At 41.2% G+C, this 20,603-nt stretch overlaps 2 protein-coding genes across 2 annotated transcripts in view; both read left to right on the forward strand.

Moving 5' to 3' along the window:
* Window positions 1-20,603, forward strand: part of LOC144888221 (uncharacterized) — a 71,903-nt gene that overhangs the window by 12,190 nt on the left and 39,110 nt on the right. Inside the window, exon 2 of the mRNA XM_078784872.1 lies at window positions 7,245-7,677. Within this exon, the coding sequence (XP_078640998.1) occupies window positions 7,257-7,677 (421 nt within the window). The 5' untranslated portion in view covers window positions 7,245-7,256. The remainder of the gene's footprint in view (window positions 1-7,244; window positions 7,678-20,603) is intronic.
* LOC137419565 (uncharacterized) lies at window positions 16,637-19,116 on the forward strand. Its single transcript, XM_078770320.1, has 2 exons — window positions 16,637-16,748; window positions 16,884-19,116. Exon 2 carries the CDS (start codon window positions 16,891-16,893, stop codon window positions 18,388-18,390), a length of 1,500 nt encoding a protein of 499 aa, XP_078626446.1. The 5' UTR covers window positions 16,637-16,748; window positions 16,884-16,890; the 3' UTR covers window positions 18,391-19,116.

Below are 20,603 nucleotides of genomic sequence, written 5' to 3' on the forward strand. Positions count from 1 at the left end.
TATGGTGTGCTACGTGTTGCTCCTGGCCTAACTAGGGTGCGACCTTTGACCTTCACACCAAAAATGGGAATATTTACAGGGGATTCTTTATAAGGGAATATTACAGATATTCACAAAGTGGAGGGTTATAAAAACCACAACAATAGATATAATTTCTGAAAAAAAAATTGAATTTTTAATTTAAAACATGAGAATTATAATATAAATGAATAACTTAAATAAAAAAAATAGATATTATTAAAATTAATATTGAAATAATGAATAAATTTAACATGGAATTTGATGTACTTCATGAAAAATTAAATAAGATTTAATTTTGACATAATGAAACATCAAACGATATTGAGGTAAATATTATAAATGTTGAAGAAACACTACAAAACATGACTAACGATAAATTGTTGTAGATTGCGCGAACTGGATTTTTGAAACAAAAATATAAAACAATTTTATCCAATCCATTATCATTGATGGACACACATAATCCAATCTTTAAAAAGAAAGTATTGTCGCGCGAACCCTTCGGTTAATACCAGGGCTCACGGGGGACCGAACGGCTTTAATGGAGGCAACGACCAAATACGGATTTTGCTTTCAAAGCACTGGAGAAAGAAGGGAAGAGGAGAAGCGGCAAAGCGGGTACCTGTCGAGGGAATGAACTCAAACGGGAATCCGGGTTTAAATGGAAATGGAAAATAATACAAGGATTTATTTACAAGGATAGCAGGACAGGAAAATACGCGATGATAAATAAAATGTCCTAATCGGGACGTCCCCAATCGCACTTCGGATACAGCAAGGGGGAAATGAATTAATAAAAATAAAATGTTGTGCAATGTTCTGTGGGGTGCGGCCTTATCTGTCAGTCGTCAAGGAATCGTCGGCTCCAAGTGCGCAAGCCCGCCGCGGCTTTGATGTCGGCGGGAAGCAGGCCTCGATGCGTGCCTGTTCGCGCGCCGTCAGGCCTCACCGAGCGCCTCGCTGCAAGCCCTTCGCCAGTCGCACCTGAGTTCCAGTCTGCTCGCAGCACCGAAAGCACCAAAAAGCACCGAGCACCACGACAAGCCAAAAGCACCAAAGGTCCAACGCAGGGCTAGCGATGTCCACACGAGGTCGATCTCCAACACAAAGCGACAGGAACGGAAAGCGAAGAACCAGCACGACTCAATACCCACAGCGAAGCCACGAGAGAATCTCGCCAGCAAGTCCTTTTGTAACTTGGCATGTGTCATCAGTTTTGGCGCGCTACCAACAAGAGCCTCGTAGCTTCCTGCCGTCTGCCGAACCTCCTCGTGCCTTCCGTGCTGATTCGCTCCAGGTTCGTGCCTTCCGTGCCAACCAATCACAGTCCTCCTGGGCATGGTTATAGCTCATCTCACGCGATGTTGCTAGGCCAGCTGGTGGTGCGGCTGGAGGAGGCCATCCGGCGGTGCCCCGATCTGGCTTCCTGTCAGTCTTCTTCCAAGGTCATTGTAAGGGAAGGGGAATTATTTAATGTTGCGCACTAAGGACCTATCTAAGTGTTTAAATGAGTGCATTGCCATAAGGGACACAGGTTTTACGATAGAGGGGACGACGAACAAAGGAATCTTATCCATAATCTCTGCACTATTTAGCACGCCCTGCTCCCTCATAGCGGGGACATCGATACAGCTTATAATGACAACCCGGGCTAACATAGAACTTATTACAGGGCAGATTCCCTATTGCGACAGTCGGATACCTACCTATACAGATCTATCTGGCTCTCGATATTGCTCTACCCAAATTCATAACAGTATCTATTATAAATGAGTTTTTAGATATTGCTAGAGAAATAATAAGATTAAAATTATGGAATATAAATATTTTAGAAGAAACTAAACCTGTCGCTAATATTACTTGTCCATTTTGTAAAAATCAAAACTTATCTGATTTTGAAATGATTAACACACATATTAAAATGTCTTTGCAGTGTAATCTATCTATAATTCCAGTAATCTCTGTGTGTGTGTGTGTGTGTGTGTGTGTGTGTGTGTGTGTGTGTGTGTGTGTGTGTGTGTGTGTGTATGTGTGTATGTCTGTGTGTTTGTCTGTGACCGCTGTTTCTCGACAACCACGGGTCCGATATACTTGAAACTTGCCAGGTATATTGCTGGGGACCCGAGGATGTGCCTTTTCAAGGTTTCATATTAATCGGACAAGTAGTTACCGAGCTATGTCCAAAAAACGATTCAACCAATCAGAGAGCAGCGAGTTATCACGTGTGCCGAACGTGGCGAACAGACTCTGCCTCGGACGGCACATTTGAGAGCGTATTCATTTATTTCACGTTGGCAAACTATGTTGCCGCTATGTTGGCGTTAAACTATGTTTTAAAACTAATTAAAACTAATTTGCGATTCTTTCGCTTTCCTGCGCGTTTGTGCACGCCATGGCGATTTCTTTACCAAACTCCGCAAGCCATTCGCTTTGGACCAAACCATTTCATGTAAATAGAGGGGGGGGGGGGGGATTGTCACCGTACTCGCAAGCCGTTCGCTTTGGACCAAACCATTTCATGTAAATAGAGGGGGGGGATATAATTTTAGATATAGATATAGTACGGGCATGCCCTAGTCTATCTATAATTCCAGTAATCTCTGTATGTCTGTGACCGCTGTTTCTCGACAACCACGGGTCCGATATACTTTAAACTTGCCAGGTATATTGCTGGGGACCCGAGGATGTGCCTTTTTAAGGTTTCATATTAATCGGAGAAGTAGTTACCGAGCTATGTCCAAAAAACGATTCAACCAATCAGAGAGCAGCGAGCTATCACGTGTGCCGAACGTGGCGAACAGACTCTGCCTCGGACGGCACATTTAAGAGCGTATTCATTTATTTCACGTTGGCAAACTATGTTGCCGTTAAACTATGTTTTAAAACTAATTAAAACTAATTTGCGATTCTTTCGCTTTCCTGCGCGTTTGTGCACGCTATGGCGATTTCTTTACCAAACTCCGCAAGCCGTTCACTTTGGACCAAACCATTTCATGTAAATAGAGGGGGGGGATTGTCACCGTACTCGCAAGCCGTTCGCTTTGGACCAAACCATTTCATGTAAATAGAGGGGGGGGATTGTCACCGTACTCGCAAGCCGTTCGCTTTGGACCAAACCATTTCATGTAAATAGAGGGGGGGGGATATAATTTTAGATATATATATAGTACGGGCATGCCCTAGTAACCAACAATTAAGCTTTGACACTAATATGACTTATAATGATTATAAGAGAGTAAATATAATAGGGAAATATATTTACAATTGAGTTTCTCATTTTCAAAAATGTAGTGCTCAATATCAAGGAAACCAATATTATAAAATACCTGATGGAATTTATGATGCTTTGCATGAAAATAAAGCATGTAGACTTTTAATAGATGATGAGTGTGATATTGTAAAATATTCTAACATTACAAAATTTCATATTACTATGTTTCTAATAGAATTAAAATATATTAAACATTATGATAATATTAATCTAATATATGTAACATTGACTAAAAAATGGTTAGATGATATTTCTCATTCAGAACAAGCGTTAATTACCGATTTAAAAAAATTATTAAAACTATACTATGAAAAACATGGTAAAGATAAGGTTGAAAAACTAGACAGAAATTTTTTTCTGAATATACAATATTTATTATTTCAGTTATTGCATAAACATAATCATAAATGTCATGTTGAAGATTTTACCGGTTTAAAAACAATTGAGCGGAAACAATTTCATGATAAGATTTGTCATAACTTATTTGATGCATTGGGGTGGACATTTACACCAACATTTTAATTTTATTCATTCCACGTTGTGAAAAAAAAATTGGATTTTTCGTATAAAGAAATAGTGTGTTATTATAAAATGAAGTTAACATATTGCAGTGTTTGCGAACATGAATATAAAAATAATTACAAAAAACACCTTCAATCCAACAAATACACACGTAATCTTACACAGCTGATAAATCCAATTGATCTCAACCATAAATATTGTGAGGTCTGTTCTAAGACCGTTTTAACAAGGTGCTTTCCTCAGCATCTTCGGTCTAAAAGACACACCACCAAACTTTTACATACGATGATCCCGCCTAAACGAGAAACAAAATATTGTACTGTTTGTGATAAGACCGTCTTGAAGAGGAGCTTTCCTACTCATATTAAATCACAAAAACACAAGAAGTTGCTTGGATACTCTATTAAGGACTCTGATGGAGCATTTAAGGGCCATATTAGAATAAGGATTTTTAATTTGACACCCCCAGAACCAAAATCAATAGCTGAGGCGGTTGAAACAGTCAAACCCGCCATTGAAAGGTATGTAAATACGTTGGCTGAGACGAATGCGTTGGCTGAGATTAATCCCCTTAAATTTTATATGGGTGTAAAAATGGAATTGATAAAAACAAATCGTGAAAAATGAGGTAATGAAAAATCATATTATGAAAAAGAGGATCTTGTTATAGTACGCTATATGAGAACAAAACCCGACTTTATCATATCACTCCAGGGGTTCTTATTAACGGACGTTTATGATAAACTTATAGAACAGGAAGAACTTGTAGATCATTCGCTTGCAGGTAGTGGATTTACTCTTACTAAATACTTTTCATCGACATACACGTTATAGTACCATATAACGTACCATATACCATACACGTACCATATAAAGGGGCCTTTTCCAAAGTTTGCCACATACCATATAAAGGGGCCTTTTCTATAGTTTGCCACATACCATATAAAGTGGCCTTTGCTATCGTTTGCCACATTCCATATTAAGGGGCCTTTTCTATCGTTTGCCACATGGCACATACCACACAGAGGGGCCTTTTCTGTGCCCCTGGCATTTTTCCTAAGAATGCCCCTTGTGCTCATACAGTGGGTTCCTTTCGCTTGTGGTGCCAGCATCTTCACTTTTTCTTGGAATCCGGATTTGGAACCAAGCATGGCAGGAGCAGGAACTAACATCGGTCAATTCATCAAGTTGAAAAGAATACAAGTCGAAAGGCGCCGCCTTAATCTCATTGATGATCTGTTGTTTCACATTTTCCGACATGTCACGGATACGACGCTGCACTGTGTTATTCGATAAAGACACCTGTTCAACTTTGCGAGCCTCTGCCTTGCCGAGAACCCATTCAACAATGAGGAGGGTACAAGGCTTGAAGAGTGTCTCCCCAATCGAGTGGGGTTTTTTCTTCTTTGCAATTTCAAGAGAAACTTCATAAGAAGCCTGGACAGTTGCAACATTTTGTTGTTGAAAAGCTCCTCCCTCATCCAACTTCTGTCGCTTTAAATTTATTTCATGCCGCTTGAAAAATTCGGGATCTTGCTTTACATGTTGTGCGTGATTTGTCTCGAGGTGCAACTTCAACTTGGATGGCTTCATGGATTCAGTACTCAAAACCTTGTGACACAGCACACATTGTGGTTTCTCTTGGCCAGACACGGTAATGGACGTGAATCCAAGCTTTATGTATTCGTCAAGATACTTTCTTTTTTTTTCCTCCCAGAAGCCACAACGTCAAATCCACAATCGGAAAAAAAACATAACAATATCAAAGTCAAAACAATGTCAAAAAAAACCAAAAACAATATTAAATTTTTAGTATGGTTAAAATTACCCCGTGGCCCCCAGAGAAATACACCATGCCCCCCCCCCCCCCCGCAGGGGGCCATGGGTCCCAGGTTGGGAACCACGGTGTTAGAATGATAAGGTGGTGCAATAGCCGGTGGATAAATGGTGGTAAACCTTGAATTTCTTAAACCAGTGAGGAACCCGTGCTAAGCACGGGTGGGCGGCCATAAGCAAACAGACAATGCAGAAACGGCGAATGCGAAAGCAGGAAACCAATAAAATCCACATTCCTGTGGCACCTTCAGTCGCACGTCAGACATGGACAGCAAGTTCGTGAAGGACTTCCTTGAAAAACGTGCCCATTCGCAAACAAACAGGTACGTTCACATGAAGAAACATCGATCGTGGGTTTGTGGCGAATCTGTATATGGTGATCCGCAAATTTCACGTTTAGAACGTAAAACTGTCACTGCATTTCGTCATTCACTTGAACTCGATATCTCTTTTTTCATTCCAAACAGCATAACTCCAATCACAAATTAAATAGCATTAATAAGAAAAATGAACTTTCAACAACATTTGTGACAAACAAATATTTAAATCCTGATGTGAAGTTCCGTACGGTTGGGTGAACACAATTACGAATTCAAAATCATACCTGTATTCACTCAATTCCAATCATGCCTTTAGCCACGGGAGGCTTATCCTTGAACAAAACGATTCACACGATTAACGTTTAACGATTTAACATGACAAATGAATGACTTGTATTGGGATGTTGTCAAACCCGTGCATTGCCATCATCTGTGCACTTCCGGATTCGCTGCAGGTTCGTAATTCTCATCAAAATCTAAACGGCATTTGAAGAATTTCAACAAAAGCCACATCACTGTTCATATCGGCAAATATTATTCCATCATGTTTGGAAAATTGGAAAACTTGGAAAACTTGGAAAAACAATACAGCCTATTTTAGTCCAAGGGGTCCCAGGATTAACCACCCAAAATATCGTTCCGATCGGTTCGGCCATTTTTGCGGTACCTTCGAACGGACAGACGGATATTTGGTGCATTATAGTAAGATTTACACCTTTAAACCTTCATTTAAATTGAATTATATACTTGAATATTTTGTAACGCAAATCGCCTTCACAATACTTTCAAGAACCATGATATATACATGTATGTACACACATATGAATATTGCTTTTTCTTTTTTAAATTTAAATAATTAACATAAAGGTAGTTCTCCATTTGTATTTGATGCGCTTGGGAAATCCCTGGCCGTGCCACATCTCATCCACATTCATCCCCTCATTCCCCCAATGAAATTGCATCGTTTTTGCAGATAAAGTTGGTCTGGTGTTGATGTGGTGCAGCATAATGGGCTGAATGGTCTCCTAGTTTGCTCTGGGATTATCTTTGTCTCGGTATATAAAAACTCACATTCGTGAGATGCTGATTGATAAGGAAACTTACAAAATGGGGCACAGCGGGTGAACAAACTGGATGCATATGCCCGGATTTATTGGATAATAATTGATTGGATTGTCAATGGAAATAACTCACAAAAATTCCAAACTTAGTCAGGAAAATAGCATGTATAACTTTTCTGTGTTTAACACAGGTTTTGATTGTATCCCTGGCAGGTCATCGGTGAAATGGAGAGCTTCTTGGTGTGGCTCAAGTCTCAAGGCCTGAGAGCAGAAACAGCCCAAGCAGTGATTGATACGCTTGGAATTGAGAATCAGAAGGTTATTCGAGCTTGTACTGAGTCAGATCCATTGCGGACCGAACTCCTCTCTCTCGCCAAAGAGAAATTTCAATTTGCGATGTATGCTGACTTCTGTAAATTTATGAATTCTTTTTCGAAGCCGCAACATGTCCAGATTGCAGGTTCTTCGCTTTTGGGAAGCATTTTCATCAACTTGGAGAATGCTATTCTGGAACTTTCCAGTTTCTGTGAAAAGATATTCGGATTCCAAAATGTGCAGCTGGACAACGTTTCTGGTTTCTCTGGAATCGGTTTCAATGATGTCTGCAGCCTTCGCTCTCAGGATGATGGTTTAAGACCCACGTCTGGTGTGTGATATATTTATATATATATATATTTTTATACACAACATCACATGTCAACACATATCTTGATCTTCTGCCATTTTTTTTTGTATCTTTGAAACTTGTATAATCTCTTTTGGTGCAGCCTTGTCTTGTTTAATATGAATGGATTTTTGATATGGGCACAAGGTAAATTTTAGCTCACCTGGAACATTTTTCCGGGGAGCTTATGGGATGTTGAGTGGTCAGTTTGTCCGTGAACACTTGGAACATCTTCTATGAAACTGCTGATGGCATTGTGACCAAACCTGGCTAAGATTATATTTTGTGTGTTGGAACTCGAGTTTTCTCACGGCATAAAAAAAATCGAGATCTCAGAGGGTCTACCAGGGTCAAAGTGGGTCCAGGTTTGACCTCCCCCCCCCCCCCATCCACCCACATTAGAACGACACAAACAATTTCGATGAAACCTGACCACAACCATCATCACCCGTGATGTACCAAAGTCTGCTCGCAGCATTTGAAAAATTGGGGCCAATTGCCTCTGTTTTTTTTTCTTTTTTGGGAATTACGTTAAATTCCGAGGTGTTCCATGTTAAATGGTGCATTTAAATTATTTGCATGCAGGAAGTAGTTTGTTACCTCTCTTTAGCCATGGGAGGCTTATCCTTGTTATCCCACGCTTTTTGAAAAATATGAAGACGCTTCATCGAAGTCATTTTGTCATCAGCTCTGTCGGGCCGTCCGTCTGTCAATCATGCTGTCTCTTCCTGAACGGTAGTGTAAAAAATCACAAACTTGGTTGTTATGATCACCACATGGCAAAAACGTGCAAGCTTCATATCATTTTGACCCCACCCCCTGGGTACATTACCAACAAGAAAGAGCAATCAGAGATTGCATACCCTCACCAGGATGTATTTTCAGTGGTTTTTTAGGCTGTGTTAAAACAAATATGGCGGCCGAACCACGTGACCGATGACATCATTTTTTTTTCTCCACTAATTTATTCCGAGATTATGCTCGACATTTCATCTTGATCGGATGAAGTTTTGTACTTTTCGAATTATGACGTCATAATGGAGGCACCTATGAGATCATTAACATATTTGATTCCCCATGGAGAGTTCTTCACAATGAGCCATGTCTCAATTTTTTCTGTTGAGCCCTTTCGGAGATATAGAGGTGCAAAGTTTTTTGTTTTTTTCCCATGAAGGCGGCCGAACCACGTGACATATGACGTCATGGTTACCATAGAAAAATTATACAGGTGGAGTTACACCTATGGTGAAAATTTCCTGTCAATCGGACCAACAGTTGCACAGAAAATCATATGTATTCTGTGCGGACAAACAGACGGCCAAACAAACGGACTCAAATGCAATACCCTCTCGTCAGGTGAGGGTAAAAATAGTATACCAATACCAAAAGGTGGAATAGCAAAAAATGTCATTAGAGGCGCATAAGAAAAAATTTTTTTTTAATGTAAACTTGTATATGCAATCAGCATTGAGGACACATGGAATGTATAACCTTTTTCGTTGACTCCCGGTTCATGCCCCAGAATTTAGCATCACCGGCCAAATGGAAAGGAAACCCTAAAAATTTGATATTGGGTCATTCCTGGTGGAACTTGTTGCCATCTTTCAACTTTGTTTTGGGTATGAAGCGTGGGGATTTGCGATGGCGTGCCATGTTTTTCTTGGACTTTTAGTTCTCTTGAACAGGCGCGCTGCACACGGAGACAGCTGATCAATCTCTTATCCTTGTTTAAACAGTAAAAATCATCACATAATTTCCTTGTTATCTTTATATCTTTATATGTTATCTTTATATTCTTTATATCTTTATATGTTATCTTTATATTCTTTATATCTTTATATGTTATCTTTATATTCTTTATATCTTTGAAATATTTGGTTGAACAATGAGAACGTTAAAAAAAAACAAAATTTTCATTTGAAAACAAACTCCAACCCACTGGTCGATAAAATGAACACAATGTGGAAATTGCTTTTTTCTAACAATAATTTGGTCTTTCTTTGAAATAAAAGAATTATTTAATTCGGAAATGTTTATTTAAACCTTGTAATTAAGTTGTAATTAACTAAATTTCAATAACTGCAGTTTGGACATCGACCATCTATGTGCAGTATTGGGTAAAACCTCTTGTCTTCTCTTATCCACCATCCCTTATCTTCTCTTATCCACCATCTCTTATCTTCTCTTATCCACCATCTCTTATCTTCTCTTATCCACCATCTCTTATCTTCTCTTATCCACCATCTCTTATCTTCTCTTATCCACCATCCCTTATCTTCTCTTATCCACCATCTCTTATCTTCTCTTATCCACCATCTCTTATCTTCTCTTATCCACCATCTCTTATCTTCTCTTATCCACCATCTCTTATCTTCTCTTATCCACCACGTCTTATCTTCTCTTATCCACCATCTCTTATCTTCTCTTATCCACCACGTCTTATCTTCTCCTATCCACCATCTTTTATCTTCTCTTATCCACCATCTCTTATCTTCTCTTATCCACCATCCCTTATCTTCTCTTATCCACCATCTCTTATCTTCTCTTATCCACCATCTCTTATCTTCTCTTATCCACCATCCCTTATCTTCTCTTATCCACCATCTCTTATCTTCTCTTATCCACCATCTCTAATCTTCTCTTATCCACCATCTCTTATCTTCTCTTATCCACCACGTCTTATCTTCTCTTATCCACCATCTCTTATCTTCTCTTATCCACCACGTCTTATCTTCTCTTATCCACCATCTCTTATCTTCTCTTATCCACCACGTCTTATCTTCTCTTATCCACCATCTCTTATCTTCTCTTATCCACCACGTCTTATCTTCTCTTATCCACCATCTCTTATCTTCTCTTATCCACCATCTCTTATCTTCTCTTATCCACCATCTCTTATCTTCTCTTATCCACCATCTCTTATCTTCTCTTATCCACCATCTCTTATCTTCTCTTATCCACCATCTCTTATCTTCTCTTATCCACCACGGCTTATCTTCTCTTATCCACCATCTCTTATCTTCTCTTATCCACCATCTCTTATCTTCTCTTATCCACCACGTCTTATCTTCTCTTATCCACCATCTCTTATCTTCTCTTATCCACCATCTCTTATCTTCTCTTATCCACCACTTCTTATCTTCTCTTATCCACCACGTCTTATCTTCTCTTATCCACCATCTCTTATCTTCTCTTATCCACCATCTCTTATCTTCTCTTATCCACCATCTCTTATCTTCTCTTATCCACCATCTCTTATCTTCTCTTATCCACCATCTCTTATCTTCTCTTATCCACCATCTCTTATCTTCTCTTATCCACCATCTCTTATCTTCTCTTATTCACCATCTCTTATCTTCTCTTATCCACCATCTCTTATCTTCTCTTATCCACCACGTCTTATCTTCTCTTATCCACCATCTCTTATCTTCTCTTATCCACCACGTCTTATCTTCTCTTATCCACCATCTCTTATCTTCTCTTATCCACCATCTCTTATCTTCTCTTATCCACCATCTCTTATCTTCTCTTATCCACCATCTCTTATCTTCTCTTATCCACCACGTCTTATCTTCTCTTATCCACCATCTCTTATCTTCTCTTATCCACCATCTCTTATCTTCTCTTATCCACCATCTCTTATCTTCTCTTATCCACCATCTCTTATCTTCTCTTATCCACCATCTCTTATCTTCTCTTATCCACCATCTCTTATCTTCTCTTATCCACCATCTCTTATCTTCTCTTATCCACCATCTCTTATCTTCTCTTATCCACCATCTCTTATCTTCTCTTATCCACCATCTCTTATCTTCTCTTATCCACCATCTCTTATCTTCTCTTATCCACCACGTCTTATCTTCTCTTATCCACCATCTCTTATCTTCTCTTATCCACCATCTCTTATCTTCTCTTATCCACCATCTCTTATCTTCTCTTATCCACCACGTCTTATCTTCTCTTATCCACCATCTCTTATCTTCTCTTATCCACCACGTCTTATCTTCTCTTATCCACCATCTCTTATCTTCTCTTATCCACCACGTCTTATCTTCTCTTATCCACCATCTCTTATCTTCTCTTATCCACCATCTCTTATCTTCTCTTATCCACCATCTCTTATCTTCTCTTATCCACCACGTCTTATCTTCTCTTATCCACCATCTCTTATCTTCTCTTATCCACCACGTCTTATCTTCTCTTATCCACCATCTCTTATCTTCTCTTATCCACCATCTCTTATCTTCTCTTATCCACCACGTCTTATCTTCTCTTATCCACCACGTCTTATCTTCTCTTATCCACCATCCCTTATCTTCTCTTTTCTACCATCTCTTATCTTCTCTTTTCCACCATCTCTTATCTTCTCTTATTCAAAACCTTGATCTTTTCTACCCCCGTTAATACAACCCAAATCCACCATTTTTCAAATTCCGTTTTTCTTTCCTTAAAGTCCGAGTAATGTCTTTGTGTTTTATACCGTTTCCCACTCCCCATCCCACTTCCCCATCCCCCACCACACCCCTTTCCCTTCTGCAGATCTACCACTGTCCCTGTTCTCTTCTGTTGTTGTGTTTCCCTCTCTCTCCCCCTCTTGCCTCTCACTCCCTTTATTGCATGTTTTATGTGTTTTCTGTTTGTCTTTGTGTTTTATGTATTCCTCTTGCGCGAGCCTCGACTTTGAATCCCCCCCCAAAAAAGTGGACTTGTGTGCAGGTGAAGCTGATCTGGAAGAGGGAACTACTTTCCAAATGGATATTCCTCAAAAACCTTTAGAACTCATATACAGTATTCCGATTATATAGTAAAACGATGCATCCACACAATAATCCAGCATTACTTCCCTGCATAACGCCCACCAACTAATGGCAGCAATGAGACACCAGTTTAATGAACATCCAAGGGACGGCACACACATAGATGGATTACCCTCTTTAATTCCACCACCCCAAAACCTCTTTCCTTCCTCTTCCAATCCCCCAATCACCTTCCCATTTTCCCATTCCTACATATGCATATTTCAGCTTTTAAATTTTCCTATGAGTGTCACAAACTCATCAACATGTAATTCGTTCGGCCAGGTGGGCAGAGATTCAGAAGCGAAGCTCGGATCGGTAGTTTGAATGCGTGAAATAATGCGGTTGGAGGGGTGGAGGGGGGGGGGGGGATTGTGAGAGGGGTTGAGGTGGTGGAGATGATGCAGAGAAGGAGGTTGGAAGTGTTGTGTGTGTGCAGAAGACCAGATGGGGGATAGGGCCAGGAGGTTCGTAGGAGGATACATGCTGTTGCACCCGAGTGAGGATGAATTGAGTAATGGCGTAGGAATAAAAGTTTCGGGAGACATCAGCCAGCAAGTGGTCAGAGTGGGACGATGGGAGGGATGGATAGTTATGACATGGGTGGTGGTTTCGAGGCAAATGGTGTGTTTTGTTGGTTATGTGGACCACAACCGAAGAGTACAAGGAGAGGGTGAGGGTCAGGTATGAGCAACGTAGCGAAGAAGCGGAAGGTTTGGAGAAGGAATGGAAGTATGCAGCGGCATGTAAGGGAATTGCAGAAGTGTTGCGTGGAAGGACGTCAGGAGAGGGTGCATTGTCGAGGGATAGAAACCAGGTATGGTGGACAGAGGAAGTAGCGAAGGCAGTTTTTTTGTTTGTTTGTTTTTTGTATACAAGATCGAGGCTCGTGTAAGAGCTAGCATAGATCACAAAAAGACAAACTGACACATAAAACATTTGATAAAAGGAGCAGGAGTCAAGATGGGAAGAGAGAGGGGAGCACACAAGTACAACATTTGAGAGCAGGGATATCGGGCTTGGAAGTTGGTGAAAAGAAGGAGATTTGGAAGAGGATATTGAAAATCGATGATAGAGGGAGATAGCCTGATGCGGGGTGCTACACCTGTATGGGCAGAAGAAGAAAGCAGCAAGAAAATATGTGGTTAAGGCGAGGAATGATATGAAAGAGGAAGTGTACAACAAGTTCGAAGATGATGGTGGGAGAAAGATTATCCATAAATTGGCTCGTGACAGGAATGAGGATAGAAAGACATGAAAGGAGGGGCGGAGATGAAGGATAGAGGTGGAAGGCCAGTGACAGAGAGGGGTGCACGATTGAAGGTGTGTGAAGGATCTTTCCAAGCTGTTGAATCAGGAAGGAAGCAACAGTGAGCTGGAACTACAGAGTTATGTGGAGGGAAAAGCAGAGATCACGGAAGAGGAAGTGCGGACGGCATTGAAGAGGATGAAAAGGGGAAGAAGCTCGGCGTTGATGAGGCATGTACACAAATTATAATTGCAGCTGGAGAAGTTGGAGTCAGGTGAACAAAGAGGTTGTTGAATGTCCATATGAGAGATGGGTCAATTCCAGAGGAGTGAAGGATAGGGTTTATTGTTCCGACATGAAAGGGGATGGGGAGTCTTCAAGATCTGGGGAAGTTAAGGGGAATTACACTCCTTAGTCATGTTATGAAGGTGCTGGAGAGGATTCTGGATGAGAGTATGAGGAAGAGTGTGGAGAAGCAGATCTGAGAAGGGCAGCAGGTGTTCAGAAAGGGAATGACAGAACGGATGTTCATGCTGAGACATCTGGTGGAGAGGAGGTTGGAGATGCAAGGTGAAATGGCATTGGGACTTGTGGATCTGGAGAAGGCCTATTGCACTGTCTCGAGAGAGAGATGGTGATGGCGACACTGAAATGGATGGGAGTGACAGAAGCAGAAGTGAGGTTGGTGAAGGGCGGGATTGGGAGTGGTGTGCAAGGGAACAAAGGCAAGAGTTTTGGTTGGTCCTTGGATGTTGGAGTTCAATGTGAACATCAGTTTGAGGCAGAGACGTCCTCTCTGTCCACTCCTGTTCATCATGATGATGGAGCTGGTAAGCAGGAAGGTAAGCATGAAAGATATTATGCGGAGAATATTGTGTGAGGATGATCTGACTTGTGGTGGGGAGTGGGCAGGCAATGCAGGAAGTACTGGGGGAGTGGAAGGGGGCATTTTTGAAACATGGGCAGAAAATGAGCATGGAGAAGACGGAGGTGATGTGGGTTGGGCAGAAGAGAAAATAAATGAATATCAGGTTGGAGGGGAATGAGATCAGAGAAGGAAATAGGTTTGAGTTTCTGGGCGGGGGGGGGGGGGGGCAGTGACTGGAGATGGTAAGTCAGAGGCAGAGGTGTGGAAGAGGATTCAAAGAGTAATGGCAGACAAAAAAAATTAAATGAGATTGAATGGAAGGTTCTGGTATGGTGTGTACCACCGGACTGCCTTTTGGGTCTGGAGATGGTGGCACTGACAGAGAGACAACAACAGAAGCTGCAGATTTGCAAGAACAACTGAGTGAAGAGGATTGCTGGAGTGAAGAGGGTGGATAAAAGGAGAATGGATGAACTGAGGGAGGAGATTGGTGTGTAGATGAGCTTAACGGGGACATTGGTGAAATGTCGGCTGAAATGGGCTCGACATTTGGTGTGGATGGGGGAAGAAAGAATGGCAAAGAAAGTGGGTTGAGGAAATAAGGTAGGAGGAAGAGAGGTAGACTGTTGTTCAGGTGGGAGGATTGTGTGAAGAAAGATCTCAGTAAAGTGAGGGTGCAGAGAGTTGGTTGAAGACGGAGTGGAATGGAGTGGAGGAGTATCATGGTCAAAGCAGGGCAGGGGCTTGGTACCGTTGGACCTCACCCCTTACAAAGGGAAGAGGAGGACAACAACAACAACTCCCCGCATTTTGTGAGCATGTACAAATGTTCCCGTACCTTTTTATGTACCGATATGCAGGTATTATGAACTTGGGTTGTCTGTCCATTTGTCAGCGCAATAACTTGTGAAACGTTGAAGGGATTTATTTATTTTACCGAACTTGGGACAGGTATGAAATATGATAACAAAATAGTAGTCATATGTGAAAACAAAATAATATAGTATCAAAATAATTATCGCCAAATAAGTAAAAACAATTTAACTTTTTTTTCTGCCCTGCAGACAAGGTCGGAGACAATCAGAAAAAAGGGAAAAAATCAGCCAGAAAAAGTTTAATTGCTTTTTACCATCAACAGACACCTTTTTTGTTTTTACTATGTGTGCTTCAATTATTTTGTGACTATATTCGTGTATAATAAGCTTGACCGACCGATCATCTGTCCATGTATTTTTGTGTACACGATATTTCAAAAACCATTTGACATTTAGCTTTCATATTGCAGATATCCATCCCTCATGTCATTGTCTCAACCTGATTAGATAACGGCTGTGATTAGCTAAATGTTGGTGATATGGAGATGGCACATTGCCCAGCCTGACCCTTGCCAAGGAACTGCTTCAGCAGCACCGACCCTATATTACAGAGTATGCCACATCAAATGGGGTATTTTCAAAAAAGGCATTGGAAAAGTAGCTTCCTCGTAAGGTTTGGAGCCAACTGTCTAATTAGCAATGTCTTATTTTTATACATGTGCTGGGAGGAGGTTGCAGTGAAGAGATGGACTAAATGTCCTGTGATGGTGCTGATTCTGTGATATTTAGATAATTTAGATAATAAATAACTAATGTATTGTGTTGGAGTGATGTGATAAACTCTGTGCAATGTCGGTAAATTCCAGAAATTTTTCAAAATGAATTTTCCAATCTTTATTTTCTTTAAATTGAATTAAATGCTTAAATATTGTTGAACACAAATCGCCTTGTTACTTCCACTAACCTACGGTGCAGCAGTACTTGGACATGTGAAATAGGGCGGTGTTTCAGGGTGATTGAGAAGACTGCCTCATTAGCGCTTAAGATTTCTTTTAAACAATCTTTAACTTCATTTTTATATATAAATTGATGTTCACATTCCATGACGTAACATGTTCCATGAAGTCTCAAGAACGTTCTCAATCTCATTTCCCTGCAAAAGATTGACGCTGATTTGCACACAGGTGATGTCTTTTCTGTAAATGTGGAAGACAGACAACACAACAACGATTCATCTGCCAAAGAAGATTCAAAATGTGCTTCTGCAAAGGAAGGTTCAGATGATATTCACATGACAAACGGAAGTGCTTCCTGTTTTGCAACTGGTGAGTAGAAATGCAAAAAATTAACATTCAATCTTTGATGTTGAAAAAATATATAATTTTAGGAATATTGTTCAATATTTTGATTTTGACAAAAAAAGAAAATGTTGTGTTTTTTGTTTCTGTAGAACAATCCAGAAGTAATATGGGACAAATAAGGTCCAGTCGCAGTTTGACAGTGATGAAGAAGCAATTTTTGAAGAAACAATCACGAAATCAAGACCGACTTCCGATAAAATTCAAGTGCCTGACTGGGCCTCACAACACCAATATTAATATTGAATTAAACAAACATGAAAAGGTTCCAGAAAGGCAAATACGTTACAAGTGTAATGTGTGCAGAATGGATTTTGCTTCAACGAGTTACCTCAAAATACACATGAGGATTCACACTGGAAAACACCCCCACAAATGCTCGATATGTGATAAAGGTTTCAAGACAAAAAGCAATTTGAATCAACATATGAGGATCCATACAGGAGAGCGACCACACAAATGCTCGATATGTGATAAAGGTTTCTCTCAAAGCGGCAGTTTGAAATTACATATGAGGATCCATACAGGAGAGCGTCCGCACAAATGCTCGATATGTGACAAAGGTTTCTCTCATAAACACAATTTGAAATTCCATATGATGATCCATACAGGAGAGCATCCTCAAAAATGCTCGATATGTGATAAAGGTTTCTCTCATAACAGCAGTTTGAAATTACATATGACGATCCATACAGGAGAGCGTCCGCACAAATGCTCGATATGTGATAAAGGTTTCTCTCGTGGCGACAGTTTGAAATCACATATGAGGATCCATACAGGAGAGCGACCGCACAAATGCTCGATATGTGAAAGAGGTTTCTCTCATGGCGGCAAAGTGAAATTACATATGAGGATCCATACAGGAGAGCGACCTCACAAATGCTCGATGTGTGATAAAGGTTTCTCTCAGAGCAGCCATTTGAAATTACATATGAGGATCCATACAGGAGAGCAACCTCACAAATGCTCGATATGTGATCAAGGTTTCTCTCGTGGCAGCAATTTGAAATTACATATGAGGATCCATACAGAAGAGCGTCCTCACAAATGCTCGATATGTGATAAAGGTTTCTCTCGTGGCGACAGTTTGAAAGTACATATGAGGATCCATACAGGAGAGCAACCTTACAAATGCTCGTTATGTGATAAAGGTTTCTCTCATAGCAGCAGTTTGAAATTACATATGACGATCCATACAGGAGAGCGTCCTCACAAATGCTCGATATGTGATAAAGGTTTCTCTCAGAGCAGCAATTTGAATCAACATATGATGATCCATACAGGAGAGCGACCCAACAAATGCTCGATATGTGACAAAGGTTTCTCTCAGAGCAGCAGTTTGAAATCACATATGAAGATCCATACAGGAGAGCGACCACACAAATGCTCGATATGTGATGAAGGTTTCTCTCATCAAGGCAATTTGAATAAACATATGAAGATCCATACAGGAGAGCTGAAATCTGAAATACCAGGATATGAAAAAAGATGTGATGTCGATTTTGAAATTGATGAAATCTGCAATTGTACCATTGATAGTCGGAGCCACAGAGAATCCGGATCCTCAGCGATGTATGCGATCCACAGCAGCAGGCAAGGTATGCTGTGAACCAGCAAGGAGAAAGCTATCGTGAAAGCATACAGTGCTTTGGGGATATACCTTGTCATACAACCTCTCAGAGTACTATCTGTAATCCATGACAACCAGCCAGCATCCCACACCCCTTTATGAAAACCATACAGCTGGCTGTCACTAGAATGTCCACAACAATGAATGCAAATTGCTGCCAAAAGACAACAATGCTAACCTCAAAATGCTAACCCCATCTGATCAAGTTTAAAGAAAATTACAGCCTATAAAAAAAAATGTAAAATTTATTAGATTCTCCATATTCTCATAATCGAGAATCGTTGTAAATTTGATGCCAAAAACGCAAATGATAACTTTATCTCTCAAACTGATCTTGGATCTCATCGTGCTTCTTTCAGGGTCTTCCTGAGTTTTACAGTTTGTAATTCTTGTCTCTGTCCTTGCCATGTATCCAGCCAAGTTCCATTTGAATTTTTTTGATTGTGACCAGTGTTGTGAATTTTGTTTTCTTTTTGATTTAGTTGTTTTTCTTGTCCCTTTTTGGTTATGCTCAGATGGCATCTTTCCATGGCAGCTTGAACATTAATTTTTACTCAATCTTTGCTGAAGTCCATGTTTCATTATGTGTGATATGGGGAGAACACCCTTGTTGTAAAATTGTTTTCAAAGAATCCTGCAGATGCATTTCATGAAACTTGAATTTGTGAAGGATTTCACGATAAAGAGAGGTTCTTAAAGTTCAAATGCACTGTCTGTGTTATTGGGAATATTGTCGTATGGTTTGCCCAGTTAAGACTGAGCGTCACCATGGATGAATCAAGCTTTAATGGAGGCGTTTATTCAAATCAATGGCGGATCGACACACGGGCCGGGCGATTGGGGGAGGATGCCGCACTTACTTTTTCTGGCCTGACGATGTCTTCTCCCTGCAAATTATTAACTCAACCCGAGACGGAGGTAAAATGTACAACAAGAAATATTTATTAACGGAACCGAGAACAAGGAAACGCGATGGAATAAACTAAAACCTAAGTTGGGACGTCCCCGCACAGACTTCAGATTCGAAACATTGGGAGAGGATGAATAAAATTAATGTCTTGTCGTGTTGTGGAATGTGGTGCATCTTATCTGTCTGCTGTCCAGGCCCCAAGCTCGCGTCCGGACGTGGCTCCGGTTGGCACGAACACCCTTCTCTGCACAGTCCATCCTGCTCCACACAGCACGCAGGCACCAGGAGGATGAACAACAGGGGAGGATGATCCCAGATATTACCCAGCCTCCAACACTTTGGTCTGACACACCTGGATCAATAATGGTGCCACTGATGTCAGTGACCACCACAGCATCACAAAATGAACCCTTGAATTTGCATCTTCCCTCAGATTACCCATGCCAAACATTTCTCACATTTTACTAATCTCACCAAAGAAGGGTGCTTCTCCATACACATGCCAGCCGAGCCTGGCCCATATGCTTGGCATGTTACACATTCCCAATTCAACACTCCCATGGCTCTCTTTCCAAGCCAAGAGTCCACAAATCATAACGGAACATCTGCGGAAGGTCATTCTCACACCATCACGTTCCACAGATGCCCCAATGGTTGTCCGGCATGCTATGTCCATGCGGATCGACCCATGTCCATAGACCAGCACAGCATGGCAGGTCATCACATGCTGGCTGTCCCAGAGTCTCAGGGAGAGGGTGTCAGGCCGCATGCCTGGGCGGTCACCACATCAGGCCCATGTTGGCCATCTGCAGTGCCACCATCAAAGCGCGACCCACAACACCCCCCCCCCCCCCCGACTTGTCCTCTTAATACGCCATCCTAGGCCGATGAGAAACCACCTCAGACCCCTGGAGGTCGTAACCCCCACCAGGGTCCGGTGACCCTACCTGCCCGAGCCATCCACTCGGGCGGCACCCCGATGGACAAGGGACGCCACACTCCACCAGACCCCCCGTGGGGCCCAGTTCGTATCATGACATCCAGGGTCGAACCCCACATCCAAATCTCGCCAGCACAGCCCCCCAGCTGGCTGGCATACCCAAATTTTGAAAGGGGCAAATTTTCCCCAACGCCATCCCCAATGACCTCTCCAGGTCCATATTCCACAGCCCGGGGACCAACTCCCTCCAAGGCTGTGCCAAATCAAATTCCCATTTAAACATAAATTTATTTTTCCTTTTAAAAATTTTGATTTCCCATGCCAACCCGCAGCTGCAGGTAA

The sequence above is a fragment of the Myxine glutinosa genome, chromosome 1, assembly GCF_964187855.1.
Source record: "Myxine glutinosa chromosome 1, kmMyxGlut1.1, whole genome shotgun sequence".
Taxonomy (NCBI): Eukaryota; Metazoa; Chordata; class Myxini; order Myxiniformes; family Myxinidae; genus Myxine; species Myxine glutinosa.